This window comes from Squalius cephalus, assembly GCF_949319135.1.
Source record: "Squalius cephalus genome assembly, chromosome: 17".
Classification (NCBI taxonomy): domain Eukaryota; kingdom Metazoa; phylum Chordata; class Actinopteri; order Cypriniformes; family Leuciscidae; genus Squalius; species Squalius cephalus.
This window is the reverse complement of record NC_137138.1, coordinates 21612378-21636680: the sequence shown is the minus strand read 5'-3', so window position 1 is coordinate 21636680 and position 24303 is coordinate 21612378. Positions and strand designations below refer to the sequence as shown.

The 24303-nt window shown below is 38.6% G+C and overlaps 1 protein-coding gene across 4 annotated transcripts; it reads right to left on the bottom strand.

Moving 5' to 3' along the window:
• Positions 1–442: 442 nt before the first annotated feature.
• nup98 (nucleoporin 98 and 96 precursor) lies at positions 443–23134 on the bottom strand. 4 transcript variants are annotated; one of them, XM_079847759.1, is made up of 33 exons: positions 22978–23134; positions 21425–21531; positions 21214–21312; positions 20499–20681; positions 20247–20386; positions 19976–20083; positions 19621–19804; positions 18662–18858; positions 18413–18547; positions 18148–18280; positions 17899–17991; positions 17644–17787; positions 15843–15976; positions 14999–15186; positions 14784–14903; positions 14401–14684; positions 14194–14307; positions 13949–14087; positions 12275–12452; positions 11998–12150; positions 10776–11000; positions 10567–10693; positions 9564–9981; positions 9231–9463; positions 8623–8892; positions 8390–8547; positions 5833–5973; positions 4366–4520; positions 4034–4255; positions 3121–3362; positions 1368–1522; positions 1183–1294; positions 443–998 (listed from the first exon to the last, which is right to left on the bottom strand). In XM_079847759.1, the coding sequence occupies exons 2-33, from the start codon at positions 21501–21503 to the stop codon at positions 796–798; spliced, it is 5466 nt and encodes a 1821-aa protein (XP_079703885.1). In that variant the 5' UTR covers positions 21504–21531; positions 22978–23134; the 3' UTR covers positions 443–795. The 4 variants fall into 4 exon arrangements, with proteins under 4 accessions (XP_079703885.1, XP_079703887.1, XP_079703886.1 ...); XM_079847761.1 differs by having other exon boundaries at positions 18425–18547; positions 22978–23113; XM_079847760.1 differs by having other exon boundaries at positions 18413–18544; positions 22978–23113.
• Positions 23135–24303: the final 1169 nt, after the last annotated feature.

Below are 24303 nucleotides of genomic sequence, written 5' to 3'. Positions count from 1 at the left end.
TTTGATCAACAGCATTGAATTTATTTAGTTTTACATTAGGTAAACCTTTAACAATAAGGTTTTCCAGATCAACATGTTGAAAACCCTACAAAAATAGACATGCCCAAACTTTTGTTTATTGTTGCCATATTTTTGTTGTGAGGAGATATTAGTTTTAAATAAATGCTTAATCTCTTCAAAAAAAAAAAAAAAAACTCATTACAGGCTGAGTAACCTTATCATTTACACAGAAGCACACTTGCAACTTATAGACTAAGGCAGTCCATGGGAACAATAAAAAATACTGTACTTACAAAAGGTTACAACACATGGTCACACTAAGATTTAAAAACACTACTGAAAAGACGGTCAAAAGAAAACTCTCCTTTTTTTTAAATGTCTTTATGAATTGTATAAGGTAGGCCCTAAATTCAACAATATTATATTTTAGCTTTGAATGGACCAGATGATACTTCACAATGTAACTGAATAGAAAAATGTAGAGTTCTCATATCTGGCATTTTCCTTCTGAGTATCTTAGGCAGATTAAATCAACAGATGTATTCAAATAGATACTTTAATTATAAAAGACACTCTCACATCATGTCTATGCCTACAAAACAGGATTTTGAAAAAAAAAAAAAGCTCCTACACAAACACACAAAGGAATGCTTTATTCACAAGTATTGTGCCTAAATATGCATCGAAAGTTCAACCACGGCCTGAAACAGCCATATAATTGGAGTGCTGAAGGTAATTCCACTCAAGACTCAAGTTACTTCTGCATAACTGATCGAGAAACCTATATCTTGATATTCAGTGACTGATAACATACTCTTGCAGGTAAGACTGAGTAAGGCTGCGGAGTTCCTCTAAAGCATAGTCCTCTGGCATGGGTAGACGTCCAATGTGTGGAGCAAGCTGGCAAAGAGGGATGCGTCGGGGATCCGGGATGCCTTCACCACCCTGCTGGAGACTCAAAACCACTCGGAGGATGTTAGCCACACGTTTGGCCATCTCTATAAGGCAAGAGAAAACCAAGGTTACAATTCTACAGTAATTGTGAGGATTCATATTGTTAATCATGTTAACCATAATAGGTTTTAAGCTGGTTTTCTAGCCGGTCCCATAAATTAACAAAGCTTTTCAGCAACATTATTTCAGTATAATTTTCCAACAAAACAGAGGAAAAGAATTTCAGACCTGATTGGGCAAGTCTGTCTTTAGCTTTGGAGCAGGGGAGGAGCTCTATTCTCCCACAGAGAGACGTCACCTCTGTATGCAGTCGCTCCAGCGCATAACCTGGGCTTTCAGCCTATAGACAGAAGATCACGTTAAACTTTTATTCTACTGAAGCAACATACTTTCCTGAAGCAGCAGCAGGTTACCTGTTGGATGTCCTGCAGTGTCTGGATGACATGGATGTAATCAAGGTAGACCCGCCCAGATGTGTCCCAGCTCTGAATCTGAACACTGCGCTCTGGCACTGCCAACCCCTCCAGGAATTCCAACAGATACTTATGATTATCATTAATTATGCAGTCTGAGGAAAAAAAAGACAGGAAGATAGCATTAGGCTGGTTTTCAGGGCAGGCATGCATTTAACTTTTACAGAAAGTTCTATACAGCAAATATGTTAAGTGCCGGGACTCCCGATGCTGCCTTGGAATCGCGTTCTGGAGGGAGTAAACCTCATTTGAAATCGCATTCAGGGGCTGTGATGGTCAGAGTACCGGCGACATGTGATAAGTGCGATAAGGTACCCACTTCGAGCACTGCATTAAAGCCTATATTTCAAAAGATTGGTGTGAAAGGGGAAAAAAAGGCTCAGCGACAAAGCTTCTTATGAGATGGTCACTCAAGACTTTGAACATGCAGCTTTTTTCAGACACTGCAACAGTTGATGTGACGTTACACTCTGCGGCATCTTTTTTAGAAACAAATTCAACAAATCCTATGTAAAAAAATAAATAAATAAATCTACTCCACTTTTCTGCAACACTACAAACTTCTGAGGTCATGCCATCACAGATTCATCTTTAAGGGTGCTTTCACACCTGCCTCATTTAGTTTGGTTGAATCGCACTAGAGTTAGTTTTCCCCGTTGGTGCGGTTCGTTTGGGCAGGTGTGAATGCGGCAATCGCACTCGGGTGCGTACCAAAAGCGGACCAAACAAGCGTACCGAGACCTCCTGGAAGAGGTGGTCTCGGTACGCTTTGAAACGAACGCTGGAGCGGTTCGTTTGTGGTGAGAACGTGATCCGACCTTGAACAGAACCAACTGCCAAATAACTGCGCATTTTTGGACTAAGCCAGTTGCCGTAGTCAGCTGCGCTGTGCATTAACGTTATATAGGATGAGGAGAAATGTTTGTTGACAGTTTGCAGCTCGCAGACAAACTTGGAGTTGTGAGGAGGTGCGGAGCCTGATAGAAATTATTATTAACATTATTTTCGAGCCGCATCCTCGGTTCATTCTCAAATATTATTGTTTGTCTAAAGTGGTGTAGACAAACTATAATAAAATATGACCAAGGATACAATCAGCCCACGCAGTTGTCTCTCCATAGTAAACAGCGGCGTGTTGTCTGCCGGATTTTCCACAGATTTTTTTGTTTACTTCCGGGAGTTCTGTTGGAATTTTCCCGCACGTTAATTCTGACCAAACGAAGTGCAGTTATGGAAATGTGTTCCGAGTGATGTGGATGTTGTCACATGACTGCATTTTGGTTCGTTTTATCAACTCATAAACTGATCCGGACCAGAGCGATCAGTGTGGTGTGAAAAGGAGCCAAAATGCCTTAAAAATGCTACAAAGTATCATTTGTCGCCCTTGGTCCGGACCAAATGAACCGAACTACAGATGTGAAAGCACCCTTAGTGGTCACACGTCTTCACGTGATGCAAATCAAACCCAAATTATTCAATGCGCCTGTGTTTCCCGTATCCTGCGTTTGCATGCATATGAATAAAAGTCAATGGGACGAAAAGTATAGTGTGACTGACTGTACAAGTTGCACTGTAAAGGGCCAGTGTGAATACTTGTAGTAATGATAGCCAAAATAAGCGTTTATATTGTCACACACACACACAATATGTATTTGAGGCATAAATACTTTGTGTGTTTTTGGCTTATTCTAACCTGAGGCCAGGTGCTGGATGACCAGCCGATGGCAGTGATTCCAGTGGCCGGCCTTGTAAAGGTGCAAGGCTTGACGATGTTTATCTCCCTCTCTGCAGGCACGGATGGCCTTGGCCTGATGGATCCACTGGATGGGAATCAGCAACTTTTCCATAAGAAATTGCTCCTTCTCCATTGACTCTTCTGTCTCCTCAAGGGGGCAGTGTAAGTTGAGCATCTCCCGCACTGCACACTCTCTACGTCTGCACATAATTATATAAAATAGGAATCATCTCGTGTACTAGTGTTGTCAAAAGTACCGACTTCGGTACCAAATCGGTACTGAAATTTAAAAAACTAAGCGCTCTTGAACGGATTCTTAAACACCTCTGATTGGCTGTTGTGTTCACACGTTCAACATATATGTCTGTGATTGGCTACAACGATCAACGCTTCAAAAACATGTCGTAAATTGATGTCTTTGGCGCTCTTCGGGAGCGTTTGAAAGCAGGCAAATCTACCAGTGGATCAGTCTATCAGCTGTTATATTAGGGACCCGCTGTTAGACACCTGCTTTCAAACGCTCCTGTGTGTATCTGTGTAAGTGCTTGGTGTAGATGTTCAACATGTTTTTGAAGAGTTGATCATTGTAGCCAATCACAGACAGATGTTTAGCGAGTGAACACAATGGCCAATCAGAGACATGCATGTTGAGCGAGTGAAGAATGGCCAATGAGAGGTGTTTAGGAATCTGTCCAACAGCGCTCAAAATGCTAGAGCGAAATGCTGGTGCGGTCACAATTTTAAAAATTCAGTACCAACTTGATACCGAAGTCGGTACTTTTGACAACACTATCACGTATAGTCACTCAACTCATCCTAATATAAAACTATCACAAACTAAATGAGTACTCAGAACAGAGCCGTCATTTACCCAGAGTCAGGTATGTGCAGCAGCACGAAGATAGCCATCTCCCAAAATCCCGCACTCTCCAGCTGGGCAGCATAGCTGCTGTGCAGCAAGCCCTGGCATGAGGTGGACAGGTGATTGTAGTTAAGAGCCTGCAACACGTTCCACAGGTGCCAGCACAGCCGGTAGTCCAGATGATCAGCAGTTACTGTGCTGGGATCAAGTAGCTGTTGTAGGCTGTAATGTCTTATGAGGGGGGAAATAGTATAAGAGCAAAATCAGCCTGCATACATAGACAGCCTATGGACATCACCATCAAAGAAAAAACAGGAATCAAAGAGGACGTGATTACAAACCTGTCACTGTAAAGTTTAAGTAGGTGGAAGCAGATGTCATAGAGTGGCTTTTTGGATTCAGTCTCATCCATCTCTTCATCCAATCCCAACAACTCAAGTTCATCTACATAGGGAGGTAATGGAGGGCAAGCATACCTTTTCACTTCCTCTGAACCCTGAAAAGCATACATACAGCATTTTAAAATATATAAATTTATTCACATACTCTTAAAGGGTTAGCTCACCCAAGTGAAAAAAAACAAAAAAAAAACCTCATGTCGTTCCAAACCCATAAGACTTTGCTCATCTTTGAAACACAAATGAAGATCTTTTTAATGAAATCAAATTTCTGTCCCACCATTTATAATACATGCAACTACCACTTTGTTGCCTCAAATTTCATAAAGAGATCATAAAACTAACCCATATAAATCAAGTAGTTTAGTCCAAATTTCCTGAATGGACATGATCGCTTTATATTATGATCAGATTGAATTAGGCTTTCATTCACATAAACCAGCTAACAAACAGAAGCTCAACCAATACATGCTTTCATTGGTTCTTGCTGAAGCTCAAACGTGCTGTTTAACACATGAGAATGAACCTTTGGTTCTCGCATGTCAAGAGAACATGCTCGAGCTTCTGTATACCACAGCTGATATGTGAGTTGATGAATGATTTTATGTGAATAAAAGCCTAAATTAAATCTGTTCATCATAAATCTCTTCAGGGGACTAAACCCCTCAATTAGTTTTACAATCTCTTTATGAATTTTTTGAAGCGTCAAATTGGTAATTGTGTACTGTCAATGGAGGGACAGAAAGCTCTCAGATTTCATTAAAAATATCTTAATTTGCGTTTCAAAGAATGAGTCTTATGGGTTTGGAACGACATGAGTGTGAGTCATTGACAGAATTAAAATTTTTGGGTGAACTAACCCTTTAAAGTCATTACACAGTTGATCAAGAATCAGTGGCATCTCTCAACAGGAAGGTGCTAAAACATGGTCTTTAAGCAAGCTATGGTCTTGTTGTGAAAAGTTGCCATGGTAAGTAATTCTATTGGAAGTAAATATATTTTTTTCAAAAACACTTACTGACAATAAACAAAAAAAAAAAGGTTGCCTAAGGGATTTTAATGTTTAAAACAACAACTTGTTCAAAAATGTGGGGTTCAGTAAGAATTTTTTTTTTTTTTTTTTTTTTTTTATTCAGAAAGGATTAATCAAATCTTACAAAAAAAAACGTATCTACTAAGACAACGTGCATAAATTACAAAGGAAACAAGTTAATGAGTTAAAAAGCAATTCAATTTGCAACTTCGTAACATAGCTAATGTTAAGAATAAATGTTTCTTGAGCACCAAAGCAGCATATTAAGATATATATATATATAAAGCCTTATATATATATATATAGAGCAGATGAGAAATTACAACAACAAAAAAAGAAACTAAAATAGCTTTCAAAAATTGTGTGATGTGAGGTACCTGAAATGCAGACTCGTATTTGGCAAGAGCATCAGCTACAGATGCAGTGGGAGGCAACATGTACCAGAGATGAACAGCAACACACCGCTTCCAGTCAAGCTCGGAGCACACGTTTATAACGCTGTCGGTTGACTGCCACACCTTTATTAAAAAAAAATGACAAATTAGGGCTGTACGAAAAGGCTTTACTTTTCTGCACTATATATTGCAATAAGAAATACTGGAATGTTTACCAGATGACTTGAATAGCTACAGTATATTTGGAAAGAATGAATCAGTTATTTTAACTGCTGTACTGTAAATGAAATTGAATATTTACTAAAAAGAAATTAAGATGTAAATATTAGTATTGTAATTTTAGAGGTGTCCTTTAAAATACAACTCTAAAATGATTACAATACTAATATTTACATCTTAATTTCTTTATTTTCAAACATTAATCCAAGTTTTTATTTGGATGGATTGTCAGCAAATGGATGGATTGTCAACAAATGGATGTATGCATTGCCAGTTTCAGAGTGAAAATCTGCCATTTGCATCCGTCGTCTGGTGTTTTGGGCATCTCAGATTGGCTTGATTCACCAAACTGTTCTGAGAAGCTGAAGCACTGTATCATGGGCTGTTACGCGTGTGGATGAGCAGTGCCACTCTGGAGCCGGTAGCACATAAATTACAAACTGCATGATTTGACGATCACACTAAGCCACATCATGATATCGATTTTATTTCGATATATATTACAAGTCACTAAACCGTATCCATCTTATTTTCCAACGCAGAAGCAAGCCAATTTCTGTGAATGTGCGAGACTTCAGATTAATTAGTTGCTATAGGTAATAACTAGAAGAATAAAGTGCAGTAAAAACTCTTTGCGCTATAAACCAGTGCGTTTATAATTATGACAATACACTCACCGGACACTTTATTAAATACACCTGTTCAACTGCTCATTAACACAAATCTATTCAGCAAATCACATAGCAGCAACTCAGTGCATTTAGGCATGTAGACAAGTTCAAACTGAGCATCAGAATGGGAAAGAAATGTGATTGAAGTGACTTTGAACGTGGCATGGATGTTGGTGCATGACGGGCTGGTCTGAGTATTTCAGAAACAGCTGATCTACTGGGATTTTGATGCACAATCATCTCTACGGTAGGGCTGCACGATTCTTGCTAAAATGTGAATCACGATTTTTCTCCATGGGAATTGAGATCACGATTCTCTTACACGAGTGCAATACATTTTGGTTGAAAAAATGAGAATCAAGTACAAAAAAAAAAAAAAAACAACAACAAAAAAACAAAGGACATTCAGTATAGTGCAGGAGTAACAAAAATGGTCTCTTTTCTTTATTTTAGACCCCTTAAAGTGAATAATTTTAAAGCTTTATGTTGTTGAACATAAGAGAACATTAACATATACAATAATAGCCTAAATAAAAATAACTAAATAGAACATGTGCCTTTTGCTCCAATTGGCACAGAATGTACATAGTACTTACATCTACTGTGTTTACGGGAATACTCGACTTGGCGTTTTGAAATATTTCTGTGTTTATTTGGCTGTTTAGACGCGCAACCGGAGATAAAGACTGCTTTTCCGTGTTGCGCTCGGAGCGCGCACAGCATCCTGTCAGTATAATTCAGTTCTCTTTCGCGACTTATCGCGCTTTTAATATTTATTTTCGATATAAAACACATTCTGCTCTTTTCTTTCTCTTTCATCCATGATTTGTTATTAATAACTTTAAACAGAATCATCAACTGAAATCTGCGCGGATTATCAAAAATACGACACATTTATAGGACATAAAATTGTCTCTGCGCAAAAGTGTAAGTAAAAGGACAGCAAAGCACCCGTTTCAATAAAAGGATATATTAAAGTTTATATAGCCTACTTTTACATTTTCGCTGCTGTTCTAAATGGTTTTCGCCATTACCTTAAACAAGCTGCAGCTGCTTGAATCCAGTGCAGGAGCTGTAACTATTAGATTACCACAGAAACGTAAGCGGTTAGTTGATTGCTGTGGTGACTCATGACACTCGCGAACAGCACTGAACACGCACTTTTGCCGGTACAACTTGAATATTATTATTATCATACACTTTTCATTAACTTCGGTAGGCTGTACAACAAGGGAATTGTAATTGGCTGCTTTTTCTGCAGAGATCTGAATGCAGGGAAATACATGGAAGTGAATCGCCATCATTAAGAAATGAGATCGCATTTATGTTTGAATCGAGATTGTGATTTTTTTTCGATTAATCGTGCAGCCCTACTCTACGGTTTACAGAGAATGGTCAGAAAATGAGAAAATTCCCAGTGAGTGGCTGTTCTGTGGATGAAATTGCCTTGTTGATGCCAGAGGTCAAAGGAGAATGACCAGACTGGTTCAAGCTGATAGAAATGCAACAATAACTCAAATCAGCACTTGTTACAACTGAGGTCTGCAGAAGAGCATCTCTGAACCCAAGCAGCATAACAAGCTGTTTTGAAATAACTGGAAGCCTCACACATAAAATTTACAAACTACTGCGCCCACTCTTTTACTTACTGGTTTGCCTGCAAGCAAAGCAACAATTCGCAGCCTCTCCTCTTCTATGAAGGAGTCTGTCTGCATCCTGTTCCAGTCAGTGAGCTGCAGAGCCAGTAGATCTCTACAAAACTGAGAGCCCACAGCCTGAGACAACATCAGTGAAAGGCGATGGTCCCCTATAAAGACACACAGCCTTTGTTAGAACCACTAATGCTGCTGACTGCATTCAGAAATAAATAGTGTACACTCACCACTCTTCTGGGACAGTTTGCAGGCCTTGCTTATGCAGTGGCCGGTAAGGTAACTGAATACAGCCTCAGCGTGGTTGCGCTGAAGAGCCCGGCCCACCTCCTCCTCTATACACTCGGCTGCACTTACAGAGAGCCAGTGTGAGAAGCTCCTCCGCCTCTCAAGCTGCTGCTGGTAGTCCGAGTATTGCTCAGTCTCCACGTCTCGGTCACCAAGACGACCCCACAGGGCAGCACACAAAGTCCAAATTTGCTGCCAATGGGCCAGACCAGCTAATGATGAAGATCAAAATGATTTATGATATATGCTTTTATATAATAAAGCTGATTTTTCAGCATCATTACTCCAGTCTTTCAGTGTCACATGGTTCTTCAGAAATCATTCTAATATGCTGATTTGGAGCTCAAGAAACATTTCTTATCATCAATGTTGGAAATAGTTGTGCTACTTAATATATTGGTGGAAACCCAATTTTTTCCAGGACCCTTTGATGTATATAAAGTATAGAAACAGAACAGAACTATATGAAACTGAAATCTTTTATAACACTAAATGATTTTACTGTCACACACACACACAATACTAAAAAAACAAAAAAAACACTTCATACCATCCCCTCCTCCTGTTTCTTTGTTGACCTCCACAATCCATTCTGCATAACCATGCAGAGCGTCCACTCCTCTCGCTGGCTGAATGAAAGGACAGGAGTCCTCTTTGTTGATTGTGCTGTGCTTTAGACTGATCTCCAGCGGCCTGTGGTAAAGAGCAAGGCTCTCAGCCGACTGCTTGTGCTCCAGGCCGACCACCTGCTCCATACGCACTTTAAACAGACTTTCAGTAATTCTGGTATGATGCAAATGAGAAAATTACTTTGAGAAAGGAAAATCGCTCTTATAAGGCAAGTTTTATTTGTGATGATAAACTATGAAGAAGTTAAACTTACTGTTTGCTCTTGGTTGGTTTGGGTAAGAAGCCAAAACCCATGCTCTCTGCTGCCTGCTCCTTCATTGTTTCTGTGACACTAAGTTGATCTCCACAGTGCACCAGTGTCCAGTTGGGACCCCAGCCCACTCTGAAAGACCGGCCTCTGAATAGAGCCGCGTCCATCAGTAAACGGCCTTTCCCTACAGTTACGGAGCCCTCCAGAGGTACTGGCCCACCTAGCCTACGGGCCCCGACGGTCCGAAGCGTAGGTTCTGGAGTAGGGGCCGGCAACATGAAGGATGGACCCAATGATGGCCATGGGGCTTCAGACACCAGTGTTTTGCTAAGCTTCTGAGGTATTCCTCCAAAAGGAGCCTCTGGGAACTGGGGAAAAAGCCCTCCACCTGCGGTGAACTTTGTTTGTAATAGGGCTCCGACTGCAATGGAAAAGCCGTTATATCAGACATGTTCAAAGAAGTGCACTTTGCACAAGTACAGTACATGAGAAAATAATGTTTTTGAAAGAAGTTTCGAATGCTCACCAATTCTGCATTTGTTTGTACAAAAAATACAGTAAAAACTAATATAGTGAAATTACAATTTAAACAAATTAACTTTTCCATTTGAAAACATTATTCCTGTGATGGCAAAGTTATTGTCATGCTGAAAAGTATCATGATTTCTACAAAAATATAAAGGAGTACAGCTGTTTTCAACATTGATATGAACCATTATTAATAATGGAGTACCAATAATATGAGATTATAATTGAGCACCAAATCAACATATTACAATGATTTCTGAAGAATCATTTGAACCTAAAGGACGGGAATAATGGTTGCTTAAAATCCAGCTTTGCCATCACAATAATAAATTAAACTTTTAAAATATAAAATTTTAATCAAACAAATGCAGCATTGGTGAGCATAAGAGATTTCATTTAAACATTATAAACTATTAATTATTCCAAAACCTTTGACCGGTAATGTTTGTAAACTGCATTTAATGAATTAGTGGCATACTTGATGGCCGACCAGGTCCAGAAAGCAAAACTTTGGGGGAAGCCACATCCAGTATGAGCTTTGAAGAACCATGCTCTTGAAACAAGTCACATTCATCATCCTCTGCAAAGAGAGAGGCCTTCATAATCTGTGTGGAACACAAATCAACATTACTAAAATATCAGAACGCAACGTATTTGCAATCGATGACTCAATTACACGCACGCTACCTGTAAGGTATGAGGGTTGATGCCCATGGAGGAAGCGATCTGGCTGGATGCAGACATGGGCTCATGCTCGACAGGAGTCTCAGATCTCAGCTTGTTCTCCTCCAAAGAAGTTCTCTCTCCATCCTCCTCACCCAAAACACTGTCCGCGGGGTGCTCTTGAGTAATGTCGGCCATGTCACTGTCCAACTCCGACACACGGCTGAGCAGCTCAAGTACTGCAGTACTCTACACATATGCACATAAAGAGATCAAGTCAAGTCTTTTGTTCTTGATCCAAGTGCAGAGTACAGTTCTGCATCATCATTAAACTGATGCTGACAGACCGTTAACCAACATTTTTAGCAAATACTTGGCAGGCATCGAGGATCTAGTTGCTGCCAAATCAAAACATTGCTATGAAGCATTATGTATTATCCATTAAATGTCCTGACACAAACATTTTATCTTTATTGTATGTTTATTTGTCAATGAAATACAAGACAAAATCAAAGATTCACACACTGTCTTTCATACATTTTATGTTTCACTGCTATACTTCAAAACATTCTGAAAGCCCACAGGCTCATATCTGTAGAATATCACAGATCAGACACACTTTTGATCATTGCATGTAATGTTAATCAAATCACCTGTTAAAAATAATGCTAAAATACATCTGGTCAAGCAAATTCTTTGCCCGTGTTCTACAAATATACTTTATATTTTGGCAACGACAAAACCAAGCATAATTAAATACACTAATAATAATAATAATAATAATAATAATAATAATAATAATAATAATGATGATGATTGGCTTATTCCACTTAAAACACATTCAGAATCACCCTTTTTTATTGTGTTTGAGAGTAAAAGTTTCATTTACGCAAGTGTAACAAATTATATTCCAGTGAAAAATGTAAGATCTAGTCTTTACACTCAAAGCACCTTCTAATTCAACTGCTAAGGGGAACAGTCAGCTTTACAAACTATAAATATTAGATAAAAGCTCCCTTTGTTATATGAACTTCCTTTGTAAACTTATATTTAAAATATGCACAGCATTTCCATAACTTCCGATCTCTTTGCATCACAGCTGAAAAGCATTTGAACCACTAAAACTCTTTGCTCTCTCCCCGCTGCTAGTGTAGATCTGGACTGTGGGGGGCACAGCAGGTATGAGTGAACTTGAGTGGCCCCCGGAGACCAATGTGTGTCAGACTCAGTGCGTTCCTCAGTCTACCTGAGCCTGTGGCGCCATCTGCTGCTGGGTCAGTGGAAGCTGTGAGATCCCAGGGGGGGCTCCTGTCTTCAGCTTCTTCAGGTCCAGCTTGGCCGGGGGGGCTTCCTCGTCTTCATCAGAATCCTGCAGGCCATACTTTGAGAAGTGGGCCACCTGTAAAAGGAGATTTCAGTTACATTCTCACAATTTATTATACACGACAACAGATAACTGCAATACAAGACCAGTCAGAAAATAAAATGATGCAAAGTGGAGCACTTGCTGTAGGCACTCATACCTCAAAGACCCAGGATCCAGTTTCGGGTCGGTACTCCAAGAACCGGGCACCTTGTTTGCGAGAGGCTGCCTCGAGCCGGCCCTCGTAGTTCATCTCATTCAGCCTCTCTAGACTCTTGATCTGACAGCACGTTGTCTTGTCATTGGGCCACACACCATCTAAAGTCACTTCAGCACGTCTGCATGTAACAGAAAACAATGTTATGTTGAACTAATAAGGAGAAGTGCCGTTTCAAAGACAGTGACAGAAGTGGTTGAGGAGGAGATAAGAGATATAATTTTTTTTTTTATATATATATTGTAATACACTACACTACATTTGACTGGACATTGACTCCCCAAAATAATGTAGAAACAACAAAAATGGTATCTCTAAAATATTTGTTTAATGGCATATTTTTACTAAGCACTAGTAGTCTAGTATCACTGATACTGAACTTTTTTTTAGCAATTTATTATAGCCATTCAACATAGTATAATTTAAAGCTATCAATATCAGTTGGCTTAAAAAAAATTACTTTTAAGTGAACTTAAAACTCACATAAACCAATTGTAATAAAGGTCACATTTAGCTGTGCCTTTGATATATCAAGGGCTCAACGCCAAGGTTTTTTTTTTTTTTATATATAACTGGCACACACAGGCCTGTTCAGATTTTTGCCTGCCCTGCTAAAATGCTCCAAAAAAAAAAGTTGTTTTAGTTGTAAACAATGCTTTGAGAATGTCAGGTAGGGTTGTTAGGTTGTCCTAACAGGTTACTGAGGTATACAGAAACTGAATAATCAAACACTGCATAGTCTTCACTGCATAAATTATAAATTGAATATAGATTAATCCATATTAAAGCTACAAAAGTTATTCAGTCAAGAGCAGCGAGTGATTTTCTCTTTGTCTTCTGTTCTTTTATTAACATTAATGACAGACAGCAGTAGGTTTATTAGGCTGCTGTCACTTTAAGACATGAAGTGGATCTGACACACTTCCTACTTTTTCAGACAAGTCTTTACACTCTTTTTAATCATTCTCTTTACATTCTTGAAAGAGAACTCAACGCAGTACAGACACATAGTCTTCGGGTCTTAATCGCACCACTACAGATTTGAGCTCTTTTTGCGTCTTATCGTGCTTGAATCGTTTAATAGCACTTGAATGAAAGACAGCATAATCATATACTGTAGATCAGCCAAAGGACAACAGAAAAAAAGGATGATTCATTAATTGCATTAATATTTTTAACATGTTAAACTGAGAAAAACAATTTATCGCAAAATTAATGTGTTAATTTTAACAGCCCAAAATTACTTATATCCCCATATAGAAAAAAAAAAAAAAAAGAAAAAATTTCGAATTGGCATAAATACACAGTATTCATAGATTTGTAGAATGGGAAACAGCATCGCATTTTTACTTTGAAACATGCAGCGCTAATATTTATTTAATGAAATCATAGCCTTTTGAAGTTTAATAAATCACAGTAGGTTGTATCTTGATTTCTGTTTTTCCATTCCCAAATTTAAGACCAATTAAATAGATAATCAAGAGGTTTGTTTTACCTCCCCGCAGGGAGCCCTTTAAGTCACAAACATGCAGCACGCTTCAAAATATTTACATTTTGAACATCTATTTTAGTCACAAATGCAAGTGAAACGCTTGCAATGTTGAATCCTGAGATTACCTGTTTAGTCCCTCTCCAACAGGAGGCTTGTCTTTGTCATCAGGGTACACGATTATCTCCTTACGCCGGAAGTACACAATCTCATCCAGGTTCATGTTGGTAAGATTCACCTCACCAGGGAAGAAAACGGACCCATAGCCTGCAAAACCACAACAACAAAACATTGTTATGTCATGCTCCACTGGTGGGCTACTTGGAATATCATTTGTTCTTTTGCACGGTGACGCTTCAAGCAATAGTTTTACCCTTTCTGCCAACAGTGAAGTTCTCCAAAATACACTCCCCGTTTTCATTCAACATCTTTCCCAGCTCTTCCATCGATGGGATGGTGTAGTAGCCTACACGACAAAGAACTATACCTGAAAGAGGTCAGAATAAGAAGGATTAGAATAAGATTTCTAGCCCATCAAAACATTGTATGTTTTAAGGAACATCAACTGAGACAAGCGTACCAGCTGGGTGAGGAGGTTTCTGAGCCTCCAGCTCCTCATCTCTTTCCTCCTGAATGGAATCCTCAGCCAGAGAGATCTCCTCACTGCTGGCCTCCAAGCCATTGCGATGACTGGCAGTTCCCCGCATGTTGAACTCCGAGATGGTGTCCTGTAGCAAGGGGCTTGGCTGGCCGTGTGGAATGGGTTTGGTGATCGGGTTGGTGTAGAACTTTGAAACCTCTAGATCATCCTCCCCACTTCTCTCCACAGTGACTTCTCTAGTCTCTCCATCATCCATACTCAGACTGAAGAGTGAAAGGAAAACATTAAATTTGTGGTTGCCTCTTTAATGACTGCAAAATATTACTTCACATCAAAACGGTTGAGAACTAGTGTCAACTCACCTGAGCCCATTCTGTGGGTACTCTGAAGGGGAGGCTAAATCATCAACCTCTCTGTTCACAGAGTTGTTATACAGACTGCTGTTATTCAGATTCTTCAACACAAGCTTCTTTATGCTCTTCCTAAAATGCAGACAGGAACACTTTAGTTATTGCACTACATCTTTTGACCTACATGTGCAATAAGTGTAGCTACAGTTATGACGTCAGGCTCTTACCTAGGCATGAAGGCTCCATTGTTAAGAGAGGGTTCATCATCATCAAGTCCATCGAAGAGCTGAGATTTGGAGGAGCCAGAGGAGGAAAGAGCTTTGGGACGCACACGGGTGGCAGGACGAGGTGTCAGTTTGTATTGAGTAGGGGTAGTCAGGGCTTTCTGGGCAGCTGGATTTGTGGGCTTGAGACGCTAATGAAGGAGAAGATATATTAGCAGTGCATATACTGTGCCAAATGGTCTCTGTTGTTTTATTAAATTAGTGAGTGGCTCAATAAAAGTAGGGCAGCATGATTAATGATTAAAACTAAAAGTGCGAGTGAACATTGCATTCTTTTTCCATGGTTCACAGTAAATGCTGCTTCACACGAACTCCATCTCTACGTATGCTCTGAGTTTGGGTCACTTTAACATGCAATTGGGAATGCAACATGCACCAACCATCTTCCCAAACTTGTAATGAGAAGTGCTCATCAACAAAAGGTAAGTTTTAAGGGCTGCCTGTTGTAGTTTAGTCAAAACAACTGTTTGATGGTTAAACATTTAAAAATGTAGAAATTAAGACAGCAATAAATATAGCAATGTCATTTTAGTCAGAAAACAAAATATAACTATATTCTTTCATAAACACTATTTTTACAGTATTTTTTTATTTTCATTTAGCAATAAGAAGAAATTAATGTTTTTATTTCTTAGGCATATTGATGTATAATCAAACTTTGGCTAAATTGTGCATCCCTACAACCAACATCAAAACTGGATTTTTTTTTTTCCTTCAAATCAAATAACAATTACTATTTTTTTCACCAAATTGTGCAGCCCTACCATGTTAACTTTAAAAATCAAACCTCTTCCTTCTTTTTGGGGTCCGACAGTGGGTTTCTGAAGAGGGGTGAGTCTCCAAAAGGAGAGTAGGCCAATGCATTGATCTGCTGCTGGAGGACGGCCTGCTGAGCGGCTGCTGCACTGGGGTCAGTCAGAGCTGTGAACAAAACACGGTATACCAGTCATTTATTTATGAGAGCTGCTGGTACATAATTCTATATTTTTGAATGAAAGATGTTTGTGATTTTTTCTACAGCAAAATGTTTATTTGTTTTTTGTCTGAAGGATATTGCTCATTTCACATAACAGGAGGATGTTGGTTAGAATTCTTTTATTAAATGCTAGAGATTCAGAATATGCTGAAGTTTGTATTCATATACTACAAGTATGCTGCTAGTACAGGCATATTTATTTTCCTGTTGGTTCTTTGCAATTTTGGGACATATATGCTGGCAAATGTAACCTTTACAGTTGACTTGCCAAATCACTTTCATTTGTTTTATTAATAAAATTAATATAGGATGTATTGGACGCAAATTCTTTATGGGTCATCATAAATACTTTGCTTTAAATGTAGGGCTGAACGATTTTGGAAAATAATCTAATTGCGATTAGTTTTACCAATATTGCGATTGCGATTTAATATGCGATTATTTTTTAAGCTCTTTATCTTTTCTATTATTTCAACAAAAACAAGCAATACATCATTGTAAAATAGGATGGGAATCTTTAGGCACCTCATGAGCCGATCAACTTTTTTTCTTATTAATTAATCTTATTAATAAAACTTAAAATATTTATAATTATAAGTACTTTTAAAAAGAAATACACATTAAAAAACTAAATGTTCATCTCTTTTGAAATATAAGATGTGGTTTGTCCTGTCTGTTAAAATAACTGACTGCGTTTACATTAATTTCGCGTCATAAAAGCATTTGCAAGTAGCCTACATTTAACCACGTAGACGGAGTCGCTCACAGCCGCATGCTCAAGTGCTCTTCGCAAAGCGCGTGTGACTATTTGAAACTGAATGCAGCTTCTGTCGGTGATTTTCATATTTTTAATATATAAGCCAACTGCATTCCAAAAGACATATGATGCCTTCGTAGAGCATTTGTAAGGAAAATACCGGCGCCGGCGGGCGAGACTACAAGAGTAACATCAAGCAAAGCATCTTATAGCGCATCTTGTGCAATGCAGCCCGCGAATGTCCTTGTAATTCGCTTCAACTTCTCCGAACTTTATGAAAGATTATTTTTCGGAAGGTTCGAGTGGTGTCGTGTGTGCGTGTGCGTGTGTGTGTGTGAGACAGAGGAATTAGAAGCAAGCAGAATAGGGTTGTTTATAAAGCACACGCAGCGTAATCACGTCTGTGTTTAAAACTAAGCTCAGACTCTATTCTGAAATTATCTGAATAGATACAAAATCGTTGGAGAGAATCTATAACACAATATCACATAAATTAAACACAAACTGTTCTTTCCTGTAGCCTATGCCAGGTCTATAATAGCGTGCCAAGTTGATGCTTCCTCCGTTAGTGCAGACTGCGTTACTCTCGCGTGTCACGTGACCAAAGTTTAATCGCAGCTTTTGCGGTTAGAAAATCGCGTTTCATCATATCGCGATATTATCGCAAATGCAATTAATCGTTCAGCCCTATTTAAATGTACCAAATAGTCACACACAAAAAAGATGCATCGATAATTGTTTTAGCATCGCAGCCCTCCGAATCGTAATCGAATTGTGAGGTGCCTAGAGATTCCCACCCCTAATGATTTAAACCAGTTTTAGGAATGAAATCATTTATGAAGCATTTGCACTGACCCACAGGCTGTTGAGGAGCACCAAAATTCAGAGTGTTGGCTCCGGTGTTGAACCCTCCAGTCCCGAAGGTGCCCATTGACCCCAGGGTGGAGCCCAGCTTGTTCTGGTTGTTCCCAAACAATGATGTCTGGCCAGTTCCTACAGCTGAAAATACAGATAAATACTCAGAAGGCCTGTTTTAATTCTCACAGTAACAAGCGACATTTAAAAAAACGACATTTAAAAAAAAAAAAAAACAAGCACCCTAAAACATACCTCCTCCAAAGCCAGTTCCCAATCCTGTTCCCAGTCCTGTTGCAGCAGTTTTGTTCCCAAAAAGACCCCCACCAGCCCCAGTTGCACCGAATCCTTCGGGAAAAAACACCAGCATTTAATTTCTAGATCAAATCTAGGAGTGAACTGGTTGTGAAAGTGATGGGCATCATTTCAAACAGAGACAACAACATTTGATTGCAGCAAATACTGATCAGCATTAACATCAAACAACTTCATTTAAAGACTCACCAAAGGTTGAGGTGTTCGTGTTAGCCCCTAGAGTGAGTGTAGGCTTATTTGCAAACAGACCAGTGCCTGTGCCAAAAGAGGGTGCGCTAGTGGTGGTGGTGCCAAATCCAGCAGGCTTATTACCAAAAAGATTCTGTGAAATAAAGACATAAATTAACCATTTTGAAAAAATGCAAAAAAAATTAACATTGTGAAAACCTGACAATTGACTTTTGAAAAAAATAAAGGAAAAAAAACAGCTAATTGTAGCCTCTTCAGAAATCACCTGTGTACCCACATTCCCAAAGCCGGTGTTAGTTTGACCGAAAATTCCTGTGCCAAAGCCTGCAGCGGTACTCGTGTTAGTGTTTCCAAAAAGTCCTCCGGCCTGAGAGGCAGCCGTGTTGCCAAACAGCCCCTGCTTAGAAATGAAATTAATGTATTAAACACAGAATTAACCTGATTTTAGAATAATAAGATCAGTTTAGTAAATCAGTGCAGACTGCAGATATTTAGTACATCTGCTGGAACTCACCATTGTGCTGGTGTTGGGCTGGCCCATGGTATTGGTGTTGCCAAAGGAGAAAGTGTTGTTTTGGGTGGTGGTGGCTGAGCCAAATGGTTTGAAGAGACTGGAAGCTTGCTGCTGTTGCTGCTGTTGCTGCTGTTGTTGCTGCTGTTGCTGCGGCTGGCCAAACAAACTTCCTGTGGTTGTCCCAAATGCCCCAGTGCCTGCAGTGCAAGAAGTTAAGAAGTTAACACTAGGGGTGTAACGGTACGTGTATTCGTACCAGACCGTTTCGGTACAGGGCTTTCGGTACGGTGCACGTGTATGTTGTTGCTGTACAACAACATACACAGCACGCTTTAGCCCAGCCTCTCGCTAGCTAGCGTCATGGCCAATGCAGACAAGCCTTTTTTTTTTTACAGTCTATGAGACAAGCCCATAGACAGTATGGACAAGCCGGAGCTTGAAGAGCCACCCTTTACACTTTGGAAAAGGTATATATATATATATATATATATATATTATTTTTATTTTTATTTATTTATTTATTTTTTTTAAATATGAGCAGGCCTACAAGCTGGGATTGGTAATGCTGCACTGTAATCATAGTTATTTATTTATATTTTTCATTATATTTTATTATGTGATATTGGTTTGAGACAGAGTATTTTATTTAGTGGAGAACTTTGCAGCAGTATTTTATTTCTTATTCTTTTTTTATTTTATATATATTTTATTATATTTTATTAAAAAGTGTTTAAAAAAAGTGTAAACAAATTGTTAAAAAAAAAATTATAGTAATAAACAACCTGCAGTTTAATGTTTGCATTTCTTTCCCTTACTGTACCGAAAATGAACCGAACCGTGACTTTAAAACCGAGGTACGTACCGAACCGTGATTTTTGCGTACGTTACACCCCTAGTTAACACCCATATTCAAGACAACAACAAAAAAACTAAACCAAACCAATTCTTAAGGTACTTACTCGTGCCAAATGAAGTCTTGTTCTGGCCGAAGTTGAAGCCAGTGTTTGGAGCTGAGGAGCCAAAGAGTCCAGTGCCAGTACTGGGAGTAGCTGCGGCTGTCGGTCCAAAGAGACCACCTGTGCCAGCTGCCATGGGGTTTGAAGGACCCTTCCTTCCAGCCTGGTAATCCTCAAACCTCAATTCCTTAGATCAAGGAAAGAAAGGTATAGCTATTTTATCATGGCTCCAAATCCTCAAAACTCTAGACAACAGGTTTGTTACACATTTTCTGTTTTCTGCACTGTGATTGTGACAATTTCTTCAGTAGGTCGCCACGTACTAAAACAACTACCACAAAGTGAGAATCCATCCTACCTCTAAGGATTTGTTCTCATATTCCTTCATTGCAGTGATGCACTGGTGTTTGGTGTTAATGCTGGTTGTCACACCACCTTTTACCATTGTGTCACTACCAGTTGGTGGCTGTAAAAAAATAAAATAAATAAATAAAATAAATAAATAAAAAACAAGAGATTTTGGTAAAAAACCTTGTATGAAAAACAGGTAGCTCAAAGTGCATCCATGAAGAAAACAAAAAAACAAAAAAAAATATATATATGAAAAGTGTAATCATGTCTAAACGAACATTGAATTTGATTGTTGTGCCAGGGGGTGCAGCAGTGAAACTTGATGCCCCAAACAAAGAGCCTGACGTTCCTCCAAATGGGTTGGATGCTGTGTTGGTTGTCCCGAACAATCCACCGCTACTGGTGCTGGTACCAAAAGCTGCAAAGCAATTCAAACAGTTATTTAGTGTGTTGTTTCCAAGGTAATCTTTTAATTCAATTCAATTTTTTTAAATACATTTATCTACACAGACATTCAGCAGGAAACTTACTGCCAAATGAGGCTGGTTTGTTGGCACCAAAGGCATTATTCTGCTGGGAAAACAGTCCTGCACTTCCGGTGTTGGTGCTTCCAAAAAGGCTGTTTGATGTGCCACTAGGCGCACCAAACCCGAACCCACTACTGGTGGAGGAGGTGACGGGCTGACTGAAAGTGCTTGAGCCAAAGAGACCACCTTGAGGAAAAACACAAATATTTCAAGACAAATGACACTGTTGACCAAATACAAGCTTCTTATGGGACCACTCATCTTATGTGTAGCACATCAGTGATTCTAATTAAGTCTTCCTTCCAAACCATCCTCAAATCAGTAATTATCAGATAAGTCTTCTCAGCGAGTCACAACTTGACTCACAGCAAATTCACTTCTAAGATGACTCACTCAACAGCAAACATTATTTTGTTCCATTACAGCTCAAGTCACCATTCATCTACGTATTCACGCTCTATTTTGCAAAAGACATTTAAAGTAAGTATTCTTGTCGTCTTAACCTGCAGTGAGAACTGGTTTTGTAACACACCAATGCGTTCATGCAGGTTGCCTCTGCATCCACACTGAATAAAGTAATGCTTAAATCTTAGATAAGTCTCAAATACAAGCGTATCCATCAATAAAAAGCTATTTATATATTTTTTTAAATCACAATATCAACTCAATTAAATCTTAAAGTGATTAATTATTTGAGTATTTAAAGATTCCGCATTACCTGGCTTGTTCTGGGTGGTCCCGAACAGTCCTCCTCCTGTGTTGTTTGCCGTACCAAACGCTGAAGATCCAAAGCCCCCTGTTGCTCCAAACCCAGCATCTGATGATAAAGGTAGCAAAAAAAAAATTCTTACTTTGTCTCTGTACAGTTTTAATTATTGGTTCTCTCATTTCTCAAAACATGGAATACTTCAGCACACGTATTAACTTACTTTGTTGCCCAAATGTAGAAGAAGTCCCAAATCCTCCTGTCCCTCCCCCAAAGGGAGCACCAAAAGATTTGTTGAACATCTTGCACTGCTATAGAGCCTGCATATGTCTACACAAAAGAGAAGAGCTTTTAGTTCTGGAATAGCAAAATACACTTCAGCTGATTAACATTCACATCAATCCATTAAAAATACCTAAATGGCTATGCGTCACACCATTCTTTTGTTCACTACAATGCTGAGTGTTGCAATAAATATTTCTGAAAGGTGTACCGGTACCTGCTATGGATTACTGCTGGGAATGACTGCCTGTCTGATTGTCTTATAAGAACTTACGAAGTGACAAAAGCATGAAGTCGACTGCCTTACAAAGAGTGGCATAGTACTGAATTTAGCTCCTTTTTACTTGATTTCCCATTTAGGCCTTTTTTTGTTGAAAAATAATGTTACATATCAATTATGATACATCAGGCTTTTTAATAATGTTTATTTGTATGTCTCTCAATCATCACTGTATTGCATTGAATTATGTTTAAACAAATAGGCTAGTTTGGGCCTCATGTATTCATATATAAACTCCATATTCTCACTATTTGACACTATATAAGCAAGCCTGATGTATCAAATGATACAAAACATAAAACAGATATGTAAAATGTAGACTTTTTAATATAAACTGTTCCATTTTTTTTATGTTTTCAAAGAATTAGATTTACATACTACTACTTAGTTTAATTTACTACTTAATTTAATTATTTTTTCACTAAGCAGCATTTTTTTTTCTACAATTACACCACCACAAAGACTAGTTGGACATAAGTATTTAAATGAATACTGCCTTTGCATAATTCACATTTTCATACTGTGGAAACATCCATACAGAAACAAATGAGCTTTCATGAGAAATGTGAAAGCACAAAAATACATTTCAAAACAGTTACATAATGATGTGCCCTGAAAAGACAGTTGCCATGTTTTTATTTGTAATTCAAGACAACAAGTAGCGACCATAGCATGGCATAAAATAATTCAAAATGTGGCATTAATTTTGTGACAATTTTAGAGAAGACAAAACAATGTCTATTAGCAACGTTGAGCGCCAGAAATGTCATGTGCAAGTGAATTTACGGCCTGTGAGAATTGTTATTAAATTTCCTTTGTGGTTCTATGATTGACATTTGACTGGACCTCGACAACACATTTCATTACATAAATATTTTGGTTTGTTCCGGATTAAACCTGAGCGAACCAGTCTGTACAAACAAGTGCGGACCAACGCAGCTAGTAAAAAGAAAGGTAACTTAGCCGTCATGTGCTAACATTAAAGTTTATATTTAAAATACATTTATTTAAAGCGTCAACGAGCTCCTATCAATCGATTTAATATATAACATTTGTCAAAAATATTTCGATTTATTTAGTCCCCCATACAGATACACAAATGCTATACGCAAAGTTTCCACTTTCAAATTCACATGGCTCGCTAGAAATGCTAACATGCTAGCAATCGGGTTTGAAACGCAATTTGTCTAACAAGCGCATCAGATCAGTCTTACCGTTTATTATCCGGTGATTCCTAAACCAAACGTCCAATAAAGAGTTTCTCGCTCGAAAGGCTCGATATTTATGGCAAACGTGAATCCGGTGTTGTCAGTTTAGGACATCAACTTGCTGACTTTCTGTCTCTGCTCAGTGTTGATGGAGGGAAACAACGTAGCTAACAGATAGCAATCCGCGTCATATTTAGACCTCAGACGTCATCACGCATCACGTGTTCATTTCCTTTGCTTAGGCTTTTTCTTCTTGTACAATATAGCCACCATAGACTGTAAAAAAAAAAAAAATAGAGATAGCTACGCACAAAGCGGATGTTTTTATATAAATGTTCAGTCAGGAAAAGTTGTTGTTGGTATGCGTACACACTAATGGCAAGACTTTATCAGCCAACTGCCTGACCTGGAAACCTATAAATGTCCTTTGGACATTTGGAAAGAGTTGGTGAACTCAGTAACGCAAATGCATGTAGCAGCCAGTAGGCCTATAATTTGGTACATTTACTGGTTGTTCAAAATAAGCAATCTAGCTCCTCTACAAAAGCATCTCGATGTAGGCTACTTTTATTTATTTGTATTTATTTTTTTGTTAAAGAATCATACATTTGGATGCTAACAACCCAATGCTAAAGTCACCATGAAATCAAATGTCATGGAATATTGCAGTATTTATTATAAATGATTTATCCATGCACATCATTACTGTTATTTTTTTAATTCATGTGCATAATCTTTAATCAATTAACTTTTTTAATAACCGCCCTCTTGCAACACCAGGTGTGTTCGACTTGAAGCGGCGCTGCGCAGACCGATCGGTGTATGATATCAAAGTGTGCAAGAGCAGGCGTCTCTATATGCTATTGAATCGCTCTCGCGGTACTTTGATGTCATACACTGACAATGTTGGGGAGTAACAAGTTACATGTAACGGAGTTACGTAATTTAATTACAAATAAAATGTTAATATTACAGTTACTTGTGAAAATGTTAACGGTGAAAATGTTAAAGGGGGTTACATCTGAATATTTTCTGTAAAAAGCTAGGATATGTTGAATAATTGTTTATTTGCCTGTTTATGATGTGCACGATGCCTCCTGCCATATAAAGGCCGTTTAGAAAATTTAGTAAATTACAAGTGTCCTATGATATACTACATGAGTCTTTAACTGCTTATCAGAATGCAGTTAAGTCATCTATGAGAAAATATTTTGCTGATCTAATCTTAAGGTACCAAAGTACTCAGAATATTTTATTCAATACTATCAATTCAGTGTTAAATCCCTCTACTACATGTCCTGTTTTGTCCACCATCACATGTGAGGATCTGCT